The sequence below is a fragment of the Mus pahari genome, chromosome 15 (genome assembly GCF_900095145.1).
Source record: "Mus pahari chromosome 15, PAHARI_EIJ_v1.1, whole genome shotgun sequence".
Classification (NCBI taxonomy): domain Eukaryota; kingdom Metazoa; phylum Chordata; class Mammalia; order Rodentia; family Muridae; genus Mus; species Mus pahari.
The window spans coordinates 76,826,201-76,845,229 of NC_034604.1; the positions used below are offsets into that span (position 1 = coordinate 76,826,201).

At 48.9% G+C, this 19,029-nt stretch overlaps 2 protein-coding genes across 2 annotated transcripts in view; one reads left to right on the top strand and one right to left on the bottom strand.

Moving 5' to 3' along the window:
- Nucleotides 1–62, bottom strand: part of Tshz1 (teashirt zinc finger homeobox 1) — a 74,825-nt gene extending 74,763 nt beyond the window's left edge. The window contains exon 1 of the mRNA XM_029547260.1: nucleotides 1–62. This exon is cut by the window's left edge and continues 49 nt beyond it. The gene's annotated coding sequence lies outside the window, so the exon portion shown is untranslated.
- A 2,623-nt stretch (nucleotides 63–2,685) lies between these two features.
- Nucleotides 2,686–12,032, top strand: Zadh2 (zinc binding alcohol dehydrogenase domain containing 2). The gene is made up of 2 exons (XM_021214545.2): nucleotides 2,686–2,987; nucleotides 8,957–12,032. Exons 1-2 carry the CDS (start codon nucleotides 2,779–2,781, stop codon nucleotides 9,879–9,881), a joined length of 1,134 nt encoding a protein of 377 aa, XP_021070204.1. The 5' UTR covers nucleotides 2,686–2,778; the 3' UTR covers nucleotides 9,882–12,032.
- Nucleotides 12,033–19,029: the final 6,997 nt, after the last annotated feature.

Here is a 19,029-nt window from a genome sequence, read left to right on the forward strand (position 1 = left end):
GCCGCCGCAGCCGTCGCCTCAGCCGCCGCCGGAGTTCGCGGGGCGCGGGGAGCGGGGACGCGGGGCCCGGGCGCGGGCGCAACTCCGCGGCGCGCCCAACTTTGGCCTCGTCCCCGCGGGCTCCGGGCTCCGGGCGCGCCGCGGATGGCGGGCGCCGCTCGCATGGACCGCCGCGCCCGGGCCGCTCAGCTGGCGGCGGCGGCGGCCGCACGGGCCGCTCCCGGGCCGCCGGGCTGCGGGCGGAGCGCGCGGGGCCTGGGCGCCGAGCCCGGAGTCATCCCCGGCGCGGGCCGCGGGCGCAGCGGCGGGCGCTCGGAAGGCCGGCCCGCGGCCCGCGCTCCATGCCGCTGGCGCTGTACTGGGCGGGCGCTGTCCGGGCGCCGCCGGGCGCTCCCGCGCCTTCCTGGGCGAGCTGCGAGTCTCCGCGCGCAACTTTCTCGGCCCCTCTCTGCTGGCGGTGGGGGTCGCGGCGGGCGCTGCTAGTGCGCGGGTCGCAGCTCTCTCATTGTGCGCCAGCGAGGCCGACCGGCTGTCCTTTCCTCCCCGCACTTAGTCTAGGAGGAAGAAAGCAAACAAGACAGGAGTGAAGCCCCTGTACATACATGCGCCGGGGGAGATGTCAGCGCCGCTCCACCTTCCAAACAGTCACAGATCAAACAGTGTCACCCGCCGGAGCGCCACTTCGTGCCCCGCGCTGCCCCCGGGGGGCCTGGCCGCCAGGATCGCCGCTTCTTCCGAGGAGAAATCTAATGCAAACACATTTTGATCGTGGATTTTTGGCCGGTCTTGATCTTCCAAGAGAAAAAAAAAATTCGAAAAACACACACACACACAAAAAAAAAAAAAAAAACCAACACAAAAAAAAAAAAACCCACACACACCCTCCAAAAAAAATAAGCCAACAACAACCCGGAGAGTGGGCACCGAGGGGGTGAAGAACGGACATTCACTGGGTGGGCGAGATGAGCGTGTACTGTCCCCCCCAAACTCCTGGGAGAGAGGAGATGCGCTCTCCCTCTCTCCTCTTTTCAGTGAAATATAACACACATTCGGATCGCAGAGCTTTCAGACAGTCTCAACTGATAGACAGACACATCGAGCTGCTTTCCTGCCTCACTTTTTACTCCTCCTCCTCTCGCCAACGTCACCCTGACAATTACAAATAGGTCTCACACAAACCATACCTGTCAATCTTTTTAATTGCTTTGTTTTCTTTTATTTTTTTCGGAGCTAAACAATATGACACAGAAAAGAAATCTTAATACAGCATAACATAAAAGATTGCACGTTGCAGGAAGACGTTCATGGGGGCTGTGTTGTAATGCACTGGCTGATCTCGGGCGGAACCCATGAGTCCTGAGTCTAGTTAGGCAGACATCAGTTCCTGCAGATTCTTAAACCTGTTAGTTCCCCTCCCCCCGCGTGTACATGCATACACACGCGCCCACGTGGATCTGAACCACTCTTGGGTGAAACACGTCCTACATTTGAGGGGGAAAATATACCTGTTTCACTTTTGCACCCTTAGCCTGGGGGGGTTAGATTTGATTGGTGAGGGGCAGTATGGCTTTTATATTTCTTCAATTCAAAGGTTAAGTGGGAAACAGGAGACATTTTTAAATTAAAACGAACACCTAAAATATAAAGATGGACTTAGCTCATCACAAAAATGTTCGGAAATATTTAATGTTGACCCTATTTTAAAGGGTGAATCATTTGGTCAGTCATTTGGTCAGTGAACACAATTAGCTAAAAATTGGCACGATAGAAAGATCTTTCCAGATGCGTGAGAAAACGAAGTCTTCAAAGATCATCACAAAGTCTCCAATTCTGCTGAGCCCCTCTCCGGCCCCACCTAGAACTTTAAAATGCTTCTGCGCTCTGGGAATTCGGCCATCTAGTTCTCTATGTGTGTTCTCTCCCAGTGGGAAAGCTGTAACAGTCTTGTGGAGCTACTTAAAACACCCAAGGAAAAACATGAAATCTAGGCCAAGATAAATAAAATGGCTTAGTTCATGCAACTTGCACGGGACAGACCGAGAGCACAGGAGCGAGTGGCGCGCTCGGAGCACGGGAGGCCTAGGCCCTGGGTGCACCGTGCACTGAGCGCCCTCGGCCCGCAGGAAGGCGCTCGTGTGCGTGCACCAGCGCCCGGGCTCCCCGCCCGGCCCAGGCCCCGGCCCGGGCCGTGCCCTGCCGCCCCGGCCGCGCTCGGGGTTGATTCGTACCACCTTGCAAGGAAGTGAACGCTTCGCACGGGAAGGGGAGGCGCCTGCGCCGGCCGCCGGCCGCCTTGCCGCTCGGGGACGCTTGGGCTACGGCGGCTGCGATCGCCAGGGCGCTGGCCCTTTAGCTTGGCGCCCCCCGCCCCCGGTGAAGGAATCGAATCCCTTCGCTGAGCGAGCGGAGGGTGGGGATATCCGGGGCCTCTCCGGCGCCCGGAGGAAAGGGGAGGGCGGAGGAAATCCTAGGCCAGTGTGAGCCGAGAGGATTCAAACCAAAACAAAAAGATTAAAGGAGCAGCGGCTGCGGCGGCCGCGGGGCCGGGCAGGGATCCTGGGGTGGCGCGCCCGGGTTCCGCGGGGGCTGCGGCGCGCGGCGGGGCCGGAGGGCGGGGGCGGGAGCCAGGCGGCGAGGGGAGGGCGGGAGCCTAGGGGAGGGCGCGGGCCGGAGGAGGGGCGGGCCCGCCCGCGCAGAGCCGAGCGGAGCCAAGCGGCCGGGACTGGGCGCGACCCGGCCCAGCGTAGGCGCAGGAGCGGGCGGAGCCGATCGTGGGCAATGCTGAGGCTGGCGGCCGCCGGGGCCCGAGCCATCGTGGACATGTCGTACGCCCGTCACTTCCTGGACTTCCAGGGCTCCGCCATCCCCCGAACCATGCAGAAGCTGGTGGTGACCCGGCTGAGCCCTAACTTCCACGAGGCCGTCACCCTGCGCCGGGACTGCCCAGTGCCGCTCCCCGGGGACGGAGACCTCCTCGTCCGGAACCGGTGAGCCCGGCGCGCGACCCCGTCCCGGTCCCAGGCCCGCGCAGCTTGGCTCCCGGCCGTCCCGGGTCGCCCGCCTGCCCACACTGCGGCGCGCGCTTGGGCGCACAGCCTGACTTTGCGAGATCCCAGGAAGTTGAACCCGCCGCCATCTGGCGAAGGCGAACGTAATGTGACTTGCTGGTGTGAATACCCGATGCCACCAAACGTCCTCTTATCTGGGGGTTATTTTAATTTGGGATTCTCCCCTCCCCCAGCCGTCCCTCCTCCCCCTCCCGCTCCCTAAATAAAAACGACGGGACCCAGAAAGGGAGGCTCCCCACCCGGCCCACCCGCGCGCACCCACGGTTCCTGCGTTCCATAATTTTTAGTGGAGCAGCAACAGCCTGGACACACACTGCGAGGTTTAGGTAAACGTGCTTTGGAGGAAGGGGGGCCCATGTTCGGTTTGCTTTTTCCTGTCCCCTCTATCTCTATCTCGTATTGGTGGAGCTTGTCCTTGGGTGTGTTGGTGTGCACCTAGTCAGCATGCCTTTTGACTGTGCTCTGTCCCCTGAGTGCAAAACGGGGGCGTGCACCGGCAATTGAGCCAGGTTGGGCGGGGGCATGGCTGCATTTGCCTGACTGCGTTGCAGACATTCGGGTGGTACACTAGTTGTTGCCAGATCTGACTGTTCTACACCAGGCTTCCCACCTCAGTGATTTTCCACATCGCTAATCTTTATTAAGGGGTGAAGTGGAGGAAGTGTGGGACTTGACTGTGCTCAGTTCAGGTCAGACCACACTGAGGTCTGCTGGGAGCATCCTCTCAATGCTGGACTGGGGGGGGGGGTGTTCCTCTGTGCCATTTCGAAGGTCCCAGCATGGTGTGTTGGAAGTTGGATAAAATTACGGAAGAGGGGAGTTCTGGTAGTATCCAAGCAGTAAACTGTGTACCAGAAAGTATCCTAGGTGCCCTGGAAGGGCTAAATGACGAAACTTACCCACTCAATAGCTGGGTGCAAAGATTAGTCCAATCAGTCCAGTTTAAAGATTCCTATCAACTTTCCAAAGAAGCCTGGAGGAATGAAGAATTCTGATTGTGAAACTTTTGGAAACCTGTTGGAACCTTAGCGTTTGAGTGAGCAGTGGGTGGGATTGAGTGGAGTGCGTGGGTGGAGACTTTCTTAAAGGGTGGCGCGTGTATGTCCTTAGCATGCTTTGGCCGTGCATGAAGCAGAGGATTGCTTCATCGTGTGATGAAATACTGAGATTGTGGAGAATAAAAATTTGAACCCTGCCGACCTAAAAAGAGCTTGAGCTGCGTTCACATAGAACATCCAGAGCACACCAGTGATTTGTTAGAAGTGGAGATGAGAATAGACTGAAAAGCTTTCAGAGCAAACTTCATCCGAAATTTAAAAAGAAAGAAAGAAAGAAAAAGCTTCATGCCGGGCTTTCACTTTCTTTTATTGTTGTGATTTATATAGTGTTGACTGTAAACACTAATAAACGCACACAAACTGCTTACATAAAATCCCTCGTTGAAACAGGTGTGAAATGTGGAGGGGGTGCCACCAGGGGACAGGCTGGGAGAAGGTGTGAAGTGGGAAGAAGAATGCGGGGGGGACATCGAGGTGGGACTCCTGCCGCTGGTGGAGGCTGCTCGCCCTTGAGTTTATTTAACTCCTGGAGATCTCCCCCACTCCTCTCTCCCAAGGCTTATTGGGTCTATCTGGCTCCCTTTCTCCTGCTCCAAAAGTCTCTCAGCAACACCCCTGGATTCCCCAGGTCATCTTGGTTGGTCTGGAATTGGACGCTTCTTGGATCCCTGAAATCAGATTGTCAGGGAATAGACTACATTTTGGAAGAATTAGCTATTCAGATTGTTTTAAAATCCTCAGCTCTATTTTGCTTCCGTGTCTATCTGGAGTCCTTTTGGCACAAGTGCTTTATAGGAACAACTTGACCTCTAACTTCTACCTTGAATCCACAACAGAGGAAAATACATGCAGAATCTTTGCCTCTCCCATTGCTGTTCAGTTATGAAACCATTCAGCTGTAGGCAGATCCTTTATTCTTATGAACTCTGTCAGTGTTCTTCCCCGTTTTATTTTATTTTAAGGAGCAGAGTTTAATAATTAACCGCAAGTTAGTTCATTTGAATCCAGGGCCCACATCCTCCTAAGTAGTGCTAATTGCATTAAAATTTTATTCAGAGGCTCCTCGTTTTTTAGCATAACAAAATCTCCCCTGGAATGAGAGGTGTACCAGTATGCCCAAATTCATTTGTTTTGAAGGGTGTTTGGAGCTTTTGATTGTACTCAGTCCTGTGACTTTCTTTCAGTGAACTGTATCCACACCTCTTTCCTGTTGCATTTCCTGCAAAATGCATGCCTTCATTCACAAGAAGGGCAGTCCCTGCAAGCTAGACAGGGATTCAGGACAGTAAAGTTTACAGTGCAGGAAAAATGGTGTGGAGGGTGCACAGAACTCCTCTTGAATCAGTAATTGATGTTCCTTTATCAGCCATTACCTTACAGTCCCATGCCCTACCCCACCCCAATCCCTGCTCCACCCTCGGAGAAGAAAGGGAGACAGATACCACGGTCAAGTCCTCTTGTGTGCTAGTTCTGGCTTTTTCGTGAGAGTGACAGATTATTTTTCGTTTCCAAATATTCCTAACGATTTTCTGCTCATGTGTAAGATAATGCAAAGAGTTTGTAGAAATGGCGGTGAGTAGTGGGGGGAGGGGAGGCGTTGTGATAAACGGTTTGTTGCTCATGGGAGGGTAAAATTTTTCTGCTCACTCTCCAAGCCTGAGATATTCCACACACACCTCAACTACTACAATTACTACTAGTTCTCCTCCTCCTCCTCTTCCTCCACTTCCTCCTCCTCCTCCTTGTCTTCTGTCTTCTATGTTTTCCTTTTTTTTTTTTTTTCAAGAAAAGTCTGGTTTAGGTGACTTTGTTTTGTCTCCCGGTTTTCAAGGCTCTTCCTGTGGTCTAAGTTTTTCTGTTTGGTTTTTGTTCAAAGGAAAACTTCCCCACCCCCACCCCGTCACCCTGTTCTACAATAAACGAAGCTCACCACTTTCTGGTATAAATAACCAAGCAGCTTTAGATGGGCACATATTTGGGAAACGCCTGCTGTGGTCCCACTTGTTTTACGTGGGATGCCTGTACTTTAGTTTTCATAGTGCATATTTCTCTCAAGTTGCTGGGATCCTGTGGTCATTACTGGCACACATTTTCAATTATGGAGGAAGTGGGTACAGGGAGGGTCTCCAAGTGCATCAGTGCATTTCCTGTTTTGTTTTGGTTTGTCTGTGGCTCGTGCCTTTCTTCCTTCCTCTTCCCTTTTGAGCCCGCTGCCCTTGAACTTGGTTCTTGAGGAGCGAAAGTCTTGCACAGCTTTTAGTAAAGCTCGGGTAAGGACAAAGGTGCGACCCAGTCGGTGGCGGGTCTCCAGAACCGCGTCAGGGATGCAGTGTCAGGAGGAGGTACCAGGTAGAGACAGTGCTCCCGGCACCATGGACCAAAAGACTCTGGAGAGGGCAGGGACCAGAAGACAGATTATATAAGCAGTAGTTGGAACCGCTCTGCGACTACGAGCATAGGTTACAAGAGAGCAGGGTTGGGTGGTGGTAAATGGAGATGCATGAGGGTCAAGGTCATGATTTGGCAGGTTTGGCACTGCGTGGCTTTCCGGGGACTCGGAAGAGCTTGTCCGTGGGGCCAGCAATTTCGTCTTGCTCCCGGACGTGATCATTGATGTCTCTCCGGAGGGTGGCAACGGAAAGGCCCCGTTCCCTGCACAGACCCGACCCGAAGCTCCCCAGTGTGGTGCGCAGCTTTCTGGCCAGGGCGCTACCGGGCTGATGCCTGCGGGGAAGAGGCTCGCAGGCCTGCGGGTCAGCACCACCTCACCAGTGCTTGCTGGTGCTGATCGCCATAGTGACTGCTGTGGTGTTTCCTGCCCAAACCTCTTCGAGCCATCAGCAACCACTCCAGCAGAGCCGTACTCTCACCCCTCCAAACTTGGCCTCAGCTGCCCCCTTCCGCCAGTGTGCCCTGCTAGGTCTCCACCTCTTCCAAGGAAAAAAAGCGACCGCCAGAGGGAGGGGAAGATGGAGGATTTGGGAGGAAATTTACATTCTCGGTCCAGTTTATCCTTCCCACCCCCACCGTGGGCCTCAGCATTGGGCCTGGCTTCCCCCAGCTTCTCTAGGAGCCAGACTCAGGGCTCCCCGGAGGAGAGCGGCCCCTGTGGACCTCGAAATGCCCAATGAACACAGCCTGGAGGGGGAACAGGACAAGTTAACCATGACTAGAGAACGGACAACTGGACTTTGGTCTCTGTTCCCCAACCGCTAAGCAAACCTAGCCCTAAGATCATTTCCAGCCTAGCCGGCTTTTGCTTTTTCTCCTGGAGCTGGCTTTTCTGCTGGGTGAAGGGACAAGGGACATGAGATGCCCTGCAGCCTAGCTCTAGTGGGCTGTACCTAGGAGCTCCAGAATCAAGATCTCATGAGCCAGTTCTTTTTAGAAAGGTCAGGTATGGAGAAGTGTACTGTAAATTAAAGGGAAAATGATAAGATGCAGCCCTCCTACCCCTTCTCAAAAAAAAAAAAAAAAAAAGGAAAGAAAAGAAAAGAAAAAAAGAATATTGAATATTGGTATGTTGCTATTCAAAAATAAACAAAACTGGTTTTCCCCATTTTTTATTCTTGTGTTTTATCTGTGGGTACAAAAAGCAGAATTTACAGAAATAATTGGAGCCATGGTAAGCTGGCTTCTGGAAGCAACTTGGAGGGAGAAACTGTTTCAAGCATTCTTATTTCCACAGTCTAAAAAGGTGTTTCTTTATGGTAGAATCCTCGTGAGGAGCCATTTGGAAGTACAGGGTATTATCTATAGACAGTGAAGGTGTGTCCTACACATAGTTTGTGTTCATTAAATTAAAAGTAAATTCTTTTCATCTTTCTCCTGCCATGTTTTCATTTTCTTACAGGAGGAAATGGTATTTTGGGGGAACCTTCTGAGTTAGAGTTCCCTCAACATCCTTAGACGATAGCCACAACTGCACCATAGAGATATTTTTGTTATGAGGTACACTAGGGTACCAAGAAAAGCCGGTCAAATTCTGGCTCCACAGTTAAAGTGAGCCTGGATACAAAACGAAACCGGTCATCTGCTATTAATCAGGCCCCGTCTCTGCTTCTCGTTGGGGAGAATACAGTGAGGGCTTGCTTCCCTTTTCATCTGAAAGAGGCTGTTAAATGCTGAATGCTGCATAAAAATCACTCAGTTTTTGTTCAATTAATCAAAATGCATATGTTCATGCTGGGCTTAGTTATATCAGAGAGAAAATTTGCCGGCCTTTCAAAACAACTGGGGCAGTAACATGTAGCAAGGACGACCTTGTGCGCCCATCAATCTTTAATGATATCATTGTCATTACTATTATTATCTGAAGTGTTAAATTGTTACCAGAATCAATACAAGTGTGTTTCTTCGGGTATATTGTATCCCACTGTTGTTTTTAACATCTCTGTTAAGAGACCAATTAATTTCCAGCTCAGAGCTTCAGTGAACTTTGTGTGTTGTGAGGGCTTCCTGGCTTGCCACACACACACACACACACACACACACACACACCCTGCCTTTTCCTTATTTCTCCTTTTGAAAGAGGACAGAAAAAAAAAAAAGTGGTACAGGAAATACCAGTACGTCACTTGCTGATTAAAATAATATGAAATTATTCCTAACTATAAAGGAATAAAATCTGCCCAAACTCGAGTTACTACATTTGTAGGAATCCTCCCCGGCTCCTAAGTAGCAAGAATCCTCCTCCCGCATTCTGTCAAGTCTTACAGTTTAGGAGCTCTTTCACATTCACTGATATTAGACTGGTCTTTTTTCCTTAAGCAGAGTATGAAGGTCGTTAACAAAGAAAGAATCTTAATACATCCATTTGTTTTCTTCTAGATTCGTTGGTATTAACGCATCTGACATCAACTATTCGGCAGGCCGCTATGACCCGTCCGCGAAGCCACCCTTTGACATAGGTTTTGAAGGGATTGGTGAGGTGGTGGCCTTAGGCCTCTCTGCTAGTGCTAGGTACACAGTGGGCCAGGCTGTGGCTTATATGACTCCTGGTTCCTTTGCTGAGTATACAGTGGTGCCTGCTAGCATCGCAATTCCCGTGCCTTCAGTGAAACCCGAATATCTCACCATGCTGATTAGTGGCACCACTGCGTACCTCAGCCTGGAAGAGCTTGGGGAACTGTCAGAAGGGAAGAAAGTTCTGGTCACAGCAGCCGCTGGGGGCACGGGCCAGTTTGCTGTGCAGCTTTCAACGATAGCCAAGTGCCACGTTATCGGAACCTGCTCTTCAGACGAAAAGGCAGCTTTTCTGAGATCAATTGGGTGTGATCGACCCATCAACTACAGAACAGAGCCTGTGGAGACAGTTCTGAAGCAGGAGTATCCTGAAGGCGTCGATGTAGTCTATGAGTGTGTTGGGGGAGCCATGTTTGACCTGGCTGTGAATGCCTTGGCCACCAAAGGGCGCTTGATAGTGATTGGGTTTATCTCTGGCTACCAAAGCCCTACAGGACTGTCACCAGTAAAAGCGGGAGTTTTGCCAGCCAAGCTCCTGAAGAAGTCGGCCAGCCTCAGGGGTTTCTTCCTGAACCACTACTTCTCCAAGTACCAGGCTGCCATGGAACGTTTGCTGGATCTGTACACTCGTGGGGACCTGGTGTGTGAGGTGGACCTGGGACACCTGGCTCCGAATGGAAGGTTCATTGGCCTGGAGTCTGTGTTTCAGGCTGTCGACTATATGTACACGGGGAAAAATATCGGGAAGCTTGTTGTTGAGTTACCGCACTCTGTCAGCAGTAAGCTGTGACCAACAGGACAGTGACAGAAACCTAAGGAGAGAAATGAATTCTCCATGCCTTAGAACGAACTTAATATTTCTTAAAAACAAAAGTATAGTGTTAATGAATCCCCCCTTTCCTTGGGGGTAAAAATAATGTGCCTCAATAAAAGTTCTCTCTATAGCTAAGAGGTAAAACGTTTACATTTGAGTCTTTAGTCATGGACGGTCTCATTCCAGATTTTATTGTTTCAGGGAAGTAAATTAATTCCTGATGTGAGAGCTGATCGAGTCAGTATGTCCCCCAGCTTGATGAGATTTTTAAATCAGCCTTCAGATAGCTCACCAAGTCTTTGCATTGGAAGCAGTAGCTCTTGGGTTAAGCACTTACCAGGTGAGAAAGCGGTGCCATCCGCCTTGTAGTCTCATGGCTTAGGAAGGAGCTCTTCCCCCATAAATCACTAACCAACCATCTAAATAGACATTTGGGAGAGAATTCTCCAAATTTAATCTTGTTAAGTTATTGGAAAAGTGATTCAGCAAACATGTGTCTTAAGGATGTGTATACTGTTTGATGGCCTGAATTCACATCCTGGTTAGACTGTCTGTGAAGGAAAAATAAAGTTCCTGTTCTAGGAAGAAATTACTATTAGAAGCAGAGTGGATTTTGGAAGAGAAAGCTATAGCTTTGGGAGGCTGTGAAAACTAATGTGGACAGAGGAATAAGAAAACTCTGTGATGTTTCTTCAGTAAAAGGCAAAAAAAATGGAGAGCACAGAAGGGGGCTCACTCTGGCCTGTGAAGGGTTAAAAGGAGACTTTCTGACACCAAGGACCAAATGTCACATAGCTCCGAACACAGTAAGCACCCCGGCCATCTAAAACCACATCCATTTGATTCTCCTCAGAGGCTCAGTGCGGAAAGTGTGCCTGGTCTCTGGTGCAGACACGGAATGACAGTCAGGTGTCCTGTGTTGCCATTTTGCTTCTTGGTGTTTGAGAGAAGTGAGCCACCTGCTGTAGTGTTGTGTCCTGGTGCACACGTGTCGTCTACCATCCTGCCTGCTGTTTCTCTTCACGCCTCGCCATAGCTGGTCTGCTTGCCCTTCAACTTAGATATCCGAAGGCTGCCTGCCACTTTTGTACTGGAATCAGAACCCCATAGTGCCTTCCTAATCGAAGGTGAAGGCTGTCGGATTATTTTTCAGTCTTGGGTTTCAGAACATCAAACGTTCTCAATGAATGGGAATGCAATTAGGAGCGTTCTGTGAAAGTCGGGGGGGCCAGGTTTAATTCTTTCCTTGCATCTAGGGAGCAGAGAGATCTTGTTTCTGAATAGCTAGCTGTTAGTATCTATTTTACAAGATTTACTCATTTCCAGGTACCTAATGTAGCTGCTAGCATGCACGCACAACAATACAATTTATATGGTAAATGGAACCAAATAATGGCTTCACTGAACGTTATGGCCGCACTGAAGGGAAATGTCACGGTAAATAGCTGCCAAATTATGGATCATGCCGAAGTGTCACAACTGCACTAAAGACAAATAGCACTAGAGGCTATTGCCACCCTGATGCTTGTGAGTTATGAAGAAGGGTAGCAGCCTGAGCGGGGCTCTTTGTGTCCTCGTCATAGCAGAGGGTTGCCGGAGCAGGGGACAAGAAAGGCTCTTCCAGTGTGATGCTTAGTTATTAATCTGTCCCTTTCAGACCTAGCCACTGCAACAGGAGAGACTTCGCTGGCTCTCTTGTATACAAACATAACAAGCAGAAGGGAGGGGCGGCTTTATGAATGTCAGAATGCTCAGGAAATGACTGGTAATGGAAAAAATGTTGTAATAAAATAATCTAATCAAAGACTATTATTAAATTTAACATAGTATATGTCTGAAAGGCTTAGTTGCTTGCTATGCAGATAGATGTGTGAAATCTCACTGATAATGCTCTCCTTCTGAAAAGGCTTGAGGACTGAGGACATTACCAGCTAAATTGCCTCTTCTGAACTGAAGTGAGTCCCGGTTTCCTTCATTTTAATGGGAGGGTAATAAAGATGAAAGACCAACATTTTATCTGATGGATCCCTCAAGCTATGGAATAAAAATGTATTATGTTTTGAGGGAATATACTAAATTCAGATGTGTAAAAGTAGAATTCGCACACCCAGGTTTAAAATAAAACATAAAAAAAAAAAAGACACACTTCTTTCTGTCCCCAAACAGAGAAATTATGGTGCATGCTGGTTTTATTTATTCTTAGAAAACAAGCCCTAGTGACTCCTCCCATTCCAACAATGCCAAAAATATGGTTAAAATTTTTTTTTAAAAAAATCTTTTGAATTTTTTTTTTTAATTGAGGGCTATAGCTGAGTATCAGTTTGGTTCTCCTTGGATTGTTGTTCAGGACCAATCCCTGGGGGAAGGTAAGATGCTATGAGGGCCCACACTCCTCTCTGCCTCCATACATGGAAAGTGTGCGTTCATAATTCAGGGTCACTGTCAGCTTTTCTGGAGAGCGGGAAGAGGGCAGAACTGTGGCATGGGATAAACGAATTCTCAGTTCTTGATGTGGTCTGTCAGCTTCCCTGGCCCAGCAAGGAAGAAGGCACTGCCTCCTGAGAAAGACATCCCTAAGATGCCTTAGTATTTGGTCAGGACTTCTAAAAAGTCAAATGCTACCCACCCCCACCCCCCCACCCCCCACCCCCCCTCCCCATTTCAAACCTGTTTCCAATGAAAACAAAAAGCACTGACAATATAATTCCTGGTCCTTTTCACAGTGACTACAGATGTTGATTGATTTTAGCATTAAAAAAAAAAAATCCAGGAACTGGTTTGCAAAGAAAGATTGGTTCTTTGTGTTATTGTCTGGTTGCATCAGAAGGGAGTTATCGGGGATGGAACAGAGTCCCTGCAGTGGGTGGTTAGTATTTCATTTATCTGATGCAAGTATGTGAGAAGTAGCTGCAGCTACAGGGGAAGCCTGTGCTGTGTACTCAGGGTGCACAGCAGCTAATGAGGCTGTACGAGCCAGCACCACCAGCTCCTTTTTGTGTCCCCACCAGATACTGGAGACTTGACAGATGATACCATTTAAGACACTGCCCACCTTAGGGACCTGCTTCTTGGCATTCCGTTTTGGGGTTTTTATTTGGATAACACGTATAATGGCCACCTGACTTGTACCTGTGATGTCTTCACCCCTTGTGGAACTCTGGGGCTGCATAAATTTACCAGTCAAGTTTCCCTTTAAAATAAGGCTTTGTGCAAAGGACCAAAGTACGTTTTCCTGATGACTCTACCACATGTTCGCACGGGTTAAATACCGTAGTTCAGATCTTAAAAGTCAGGTGAGCATTGTGCAGCAGCGTTCGGAATAAACTCGATAGAACCTAGGACTTTTCCCTTGGAATGCTAATTTCCTAAGTTTTACAAATTTTCTAGGGCAGCTCACATGCAAAATGGCCTGATCTTGATACTCATCTCTAACTCCCACACCCTTAAAAATACTTTGGTTTTGTAATATTCATTTAAAATATATGCAGACTATTAATTTTTCAGTTTAGGGGTTGGGGGGGGGCTTTGTTCTGTTTGGGTTTTTATTTGCACGGCTTCTGCAACTGGTTTTCCCCACAATGGCCTAGAATCCAGGATTTAAATAAGAGCATCCTTTGAAGCCAAAGTGCCAAGCTTGATTGCCAGTAACAGGGCACTGCTGTAAACTTGAAATTCTGTTTTTTACTAGCCTTTTGGCATCATGTCATCTCAGCTCATAGAAGGAAGGATGCTCTCTGTGAGAACGTTACTGCTGTTACTGTGAGCCATCTTGGCAAGGCTGCTCCCACCCCCCACCCCCAAATAAGTAAATAATAAATAAACCATAGTACACAACACAAAATAATGTTTTACCAGTATATGTCAGTTCAGGAAGTTCTTGTAGGAAAGGGCTGATATGAAAAAAAAAGTCAAGTGAGATGTATATTTTGATTATATAAGCTTGAAGCTTCTGTTTAAGGCTTGCCCTCAACCCAGCAGCCAGTGAGGCATGCCTGGCATAAGTACTTTGGAATGTACTGTTTACTTGGAAATGCTGGCTTTGCCCTTTGTAGACTTTCCCTTCTGTGCAGGTCCTCCATCCCAGGAGGAATGGATGAACTCAGGAAACATCTCATGGGTCCCGCAAGCAGTAAGCACTGTACAGAGGACAGTTTGGGGGAAAACCAATATGTTCTTCATGTGTGCTGAGAAGCCCTGAGCCAGAAGTCTGGAGATCTGAATAGCCCCCCAAAGGAAGTGCTTCCCTCAAAGTATCTTTCTGCCAACACAAAATTAAAATAATAATTAGAACATACCCCGCTGCTGGGTGGCAGCATCCAGTACCAAAGACGAATCTGTGCTGAGGGCTCAGAAAAGAGTCTGGTAGCATTGCCTGCTGATGTGGCGCCACCCTTAAAACACACCAGCAAGCAGTGCCTTGGGGTGTTTCTTGTCAGCAGTTTGGTCAGTGGAAGGTAGAGGAATATGGAAGTGATACAGGATATCCCACTCCCTTGAAAGCACTTGACCTTGGACCCTATACGCCCAATTCCCAGCATTCCTTGCAGGCTCACAGGTGCCACTTCCAGCAGAAACACAGATCTGGAAAGTGTGTCTTTCCCTGGCCTTTGTAAATAAGACCAAATGTTACTTGGGAACACTGGATTTTAAAGGATAATCTGGCTCTACCAACTTTACAAATACAGAGTTGGGCCCGGAAGGAATGAGCACGCTGTTTACCCACGTATCATAGAGTCCACTGTGCTCAGGGGAGTTCTGCACACACACACCCCTTTGCCATTGGTCAAGATCTGTCAGGGTAAAACTGACAGATATTTCAGAGCCATGGCTGGTCTTTAAGAAGAACCTTCGCACGGGTGGCACTATGGCAAACCCAGGGAAAGTATCATCCTTAAGACTCTAATCTGATAGCGTGGGGCTCTTGGCCAATTTGGTGTATCATCTGGACATCATCCTAGGGATGGAGCTGAGGGAGTGAAGGGCCTGGCTTGCAAGCAGGTAGACCTACCGAGATTGATCTTCAGATCCCTTGTGTCTTAGCCCTGAGGAGGCAGACACTGGAGGACCCCTGGGGCTACTGCCTAACTAGCCTAAACTAATCAGTGAACCCCAGGACCCGGTGAGAGACCCTGTCTCAAAATAAAGGTGGAGAGCTCTTGCAGAATGAGACATGAGGTTGGCCTCTGGCCTTTATGGGCATAGACACACGCACGTGCGCGCGCGCACACACACACACACACACACACACACACACACACACGCCTGCAAATTTCACACCCCAAAATAATAAATATCATACAACTTCGTTTTTAACTACTAAAAGAAGGTCTCTGGCCAACATGTCCTTAAATGCCAGTAATACCAGATACAGATTGTATACTATTTACTGGCTAGAATGTGTCTGATGCTCATCTTTGCCTGTCATAACATCTGGCCTAACATAATAACTGACCATCAGAATATTTGCTGTTGTAGCAAAATATCTAAAATCTGAATTTGCTATTCTAATTGAAATCCAATTTTCATTTTGCAAGTTCCTCATTCGGGTTCGGGGGGTGGGGGGACACATTCCTTCATCGGTATCAGCAGTCACTTGAAGGTAAAAGGGTGTGCAGGAAGGAAGGAGACCCCAATAGGTACGGGCTTCCTGCGAGGCTGTGGCAAAAATCTCACACAGATCAGAATTAAGACTAAGGGCGGGGGGAGCCACTCTGAGCCACATGGCATTGAACATTCATGTCTTTCCTCATCGTTTCTGTCTCAGACTCATGCATAGCAAGCATCAACTTTCAACTCCACACCAGCAAATCCCTTCCCAGCTGAAGCAGCCTCTTGTAACCCTGAAAAGCCACTTCCCGAGAAGAGCACCAATGTCAGAGGCAATCACGTTTGTGGGAAGCCTCATTGCTCACCAGGGGATGGTAGCAATAGTGCTCCCTCTACATGTGGCTGGAATTTACATTTGGAAATTGAATTGTCTCCTTGAGGGCTTTTACTCAATGCAAGTTTTGGGGAATTACTTACACCCCAGTACATCAGTGTATATGGAATGTAGCTGAGTTGAAGGAGCCCCCTCATCACTTCAGCTGTTAAAATTTTTTTTCATTGTGCAGGAGAGAAAAGCCAAGAATTATTACTGAATGATATTCATCATTTCCAGTTTGACTTTTCTTTAGGCATCCGGGGATTTTTTTTTACACAAAGTTTTTACATATTTGAATACTATCTTCACAATGGTATAGACACAGATGCATCAGTCCCATGTCCACTGAAGACACACATTTTGTGGCTCATGTCATCCTTCCTTGACTTGAGACAGTCCATGACAGTTCAGACTAAGGCCAAAGCTCTTGTTCTCCGGAGTGGTATTTCTTCTCGTGTTTAATATGCACACAAGTCACCTGCTAAAATGCTAGTCCTGACTCAGTAGTACAGGGCAGGGGGAGGGGGACACAGGAACCTGCCTCTCCCAAGAGGATATTGACACTGCTGTTCTGGGAACTACACATAGAGTATAGAAGTGCTCAGTTACACATTCTCTGCAGTGCCTTCCATCCTGGTTCTACTACAACCATGAACACATTTACTTTTATCTCCAACTTCTTCAAAGGAGGATCCCTTTGGGAATTCAGCTGTGAAGCCCAACTCAGTCTGATGATCATGGTGCCCTGCCAGCTTTCCCATACAGCTCTACATGGAACAGAGTCCCAAGACCTCAGCCCCTAGTTATTGTCCGGTTCTTAAAGTGGAGTTCGTGGTCACACAGGACCTCTATCCCCTGGCCTGGGACTGCCAGCCACACCTCCATCCTTATAGAGCACCAAATAATCACGCTCTCGGGTCTCCGCCCATACAACAGGTGCATAGCATTTTACAATCACCCTAAAGAAAGAAGGATGCCTAGGCTCTGACCCCTTCGGATCAGGTCTTCTGGAACATGACAACACCATGACAACACATGCAGCCTTTATTTAATAGTCAGAATTCTCGTCTCCGAAGAGGCTGTGGCCTTTTAAGAGGAAAGTTACAACCCATGCACGTGCTTGTTAAATATGTCACTGTAATAGTCAACTGTGAGGAAGGGGAAGCTGACAGAAGCGGAGGTCAAATCTACTAGGAGTTAAAGGGAGACCTGGAACAAGTCAGACTGGGCAGAGCCCTCAGGGTCCCTGGCACCTGTCAGTCCTCATAGGGGTTTGACTGTGGTTGGTGTCATTCGCTAGGAAAAGGTGACGTCTCTTCCTCCTTCTCTACTCTCCCACTACCCAGAAAAGAGGCCAGAGCTGGAGGGACTGAGTGTATGTGGGCTAGAAGGGTCGGGATAAGGCCAGCAGGAAAATGATCAATTATGCTGTGTCCAGTACAACTTGGAGCAGGGATAAGGGACCAGAAGCAACTACTGATCAATTGAGAGGAGAGCAGAACGAGGAACCAGGGTAGGAGTGAATGGAAGTAGAGAACTTTTGAAAGACTGGGGAGGAAACAGCAGTGTGTGGGTGCGCATGCCTGTGAACATGCGCATGCGCAAGGGCAAGCGTGCAGGCATATGCCCATGTGGACATGAATGCACAAGAATATCTATGTAAAAGTCAGAGAGTACCTCGGTGCCCTACATTCTCTCTCTTCAAGATCTCTCACTGTCTGACGTCAGGCTGGGGGCCCAGAAGCTCAAGGATCTGCCTTTTCATCCTCTCCAGCACCAGGGTCACATGCCATGGCCCATCGCTCAGCCTTTTATGTTTTATTTAACGCAGATCCTTAGTTCCTTATACCTGAGAACTGAATCACCGCCCGCCCGGCCCCAGCCCCGCCCTTGCCGGCCCCCGCGGCATCTTTCCCCTTGTTAACTGTCTTTGCACAATCTTATTTGGGACATAAGAGATTCTGGAGTCTCTGCTAGTGGTGGAATTTAACTTGGGTTAGCTGTACCAGCAAGCTTTACGAAGAAGTGACCTTCCTGTAGCAAGCAGGTTAGGATGACAGTGAGTCTGCTTTGTTCCTTAACTGCCTGCAGTGGGCTTGTTTATATGCCTCAGTCCAGAGTAGGCAGCCACTCTCACAGCTGGGCTCCATGCAGGGTTCATTCACACCACACGCCAGCACCTTTCTTAAATGGTGTTCGAGCATGTCCACACTCTCCTGAAAACCACGCCCCCTAGAGTGCAGGGCCGGTCTCACCGCCCCTCTCCTCTCCACACACTTCAGTAGGTACAGCACCTGAGGCCTGTATTCAACCACGAATTGTTTTTCACCTTGATTTTAAGGTGCCAGCAGCAGCCCATCTGTCCGCCCATACCAGTGCCTACGACCTGGGATCACAGAGCAGACACTACCCTCTTAGTTTCTAGCTGGATATGCTACCTGAGAGAGGCTCCAAGGGCTGTTGAGTCCCACACCACAGCCTCAGGCGAACCACTGGACCTCTCTACCCGGGACTATTCATCTGGAAAACCTGAGTTCCTGGAGTGCTGTACAAGATGCTCATGCAGTTCAAGGGGGTCCACCTGTTGGTGAAATAAATAAATACATTCTGTTTAAGGTTTTCCCTTCTTGTTCTCCTGTCATCTAGCTGAAGTGCTAATTTAGAAGTACTCCAAATGCGTCCTCTGATTAAACTCCAGACTTCCAAGATCCTAAGATTACATAACACCTAAGCACCGGTGTCTGGAAGTCCATGGGCAGTTCTGACCTCCACACGTCAGGGAAATGGACATGTCCAACCTTGGGAGTCTGTGACATGAGGTTGTCATCTACAAAATTCACCAGGCAGTAAAGTCACTAAAAGTTTTATTTAAAAAAAAAAAAAAGAGCTCACAGTGCTCACAGTGTTTTAAGTCAGTTTACTATCCTGTGCTGAGGTGTATTCATGACTATGCATGGCCACATGCAGCCTCTGGGCTGCTAGTCAGACAAGGCGCAGGTGGTCCTGAGGAGAGCCTGGCATGCTCAATGCCTGGCCCAGTGTATGAGGAGTTTCCTTCTTTCAGTCAGAGACTTCCTGGCATTCTGTTTGCCCATCGCTCTGTGCTCAGCTGAGGGGCTCCTGCTTCATCCATGCAAGGGAAGTCTCTGGAGACACAGTGCTATGGAGAGGGTTTGTGTGTGTGTGTGTGTGTGTGTGTGT

What these genes read in the sequence shown, in the direction of transcription:
- Zadh2 (XM_021214545.2), top strand. Translation starts at nt 2,779, where the DNA reads ATGCTGAGGCTGGCGGCCGCCGGGGCCCGAGCCATCGTGGACATGTCG. An exon ending in GACCTCCTCGTCCGGAACCG is followed by an intron (nt 2,988 to 8,956) that starts GTGAGCCCGGCG and finishes GTTTTCTTCTAG; the next exon opens with ATTCGTTGGTATTAACGCAT.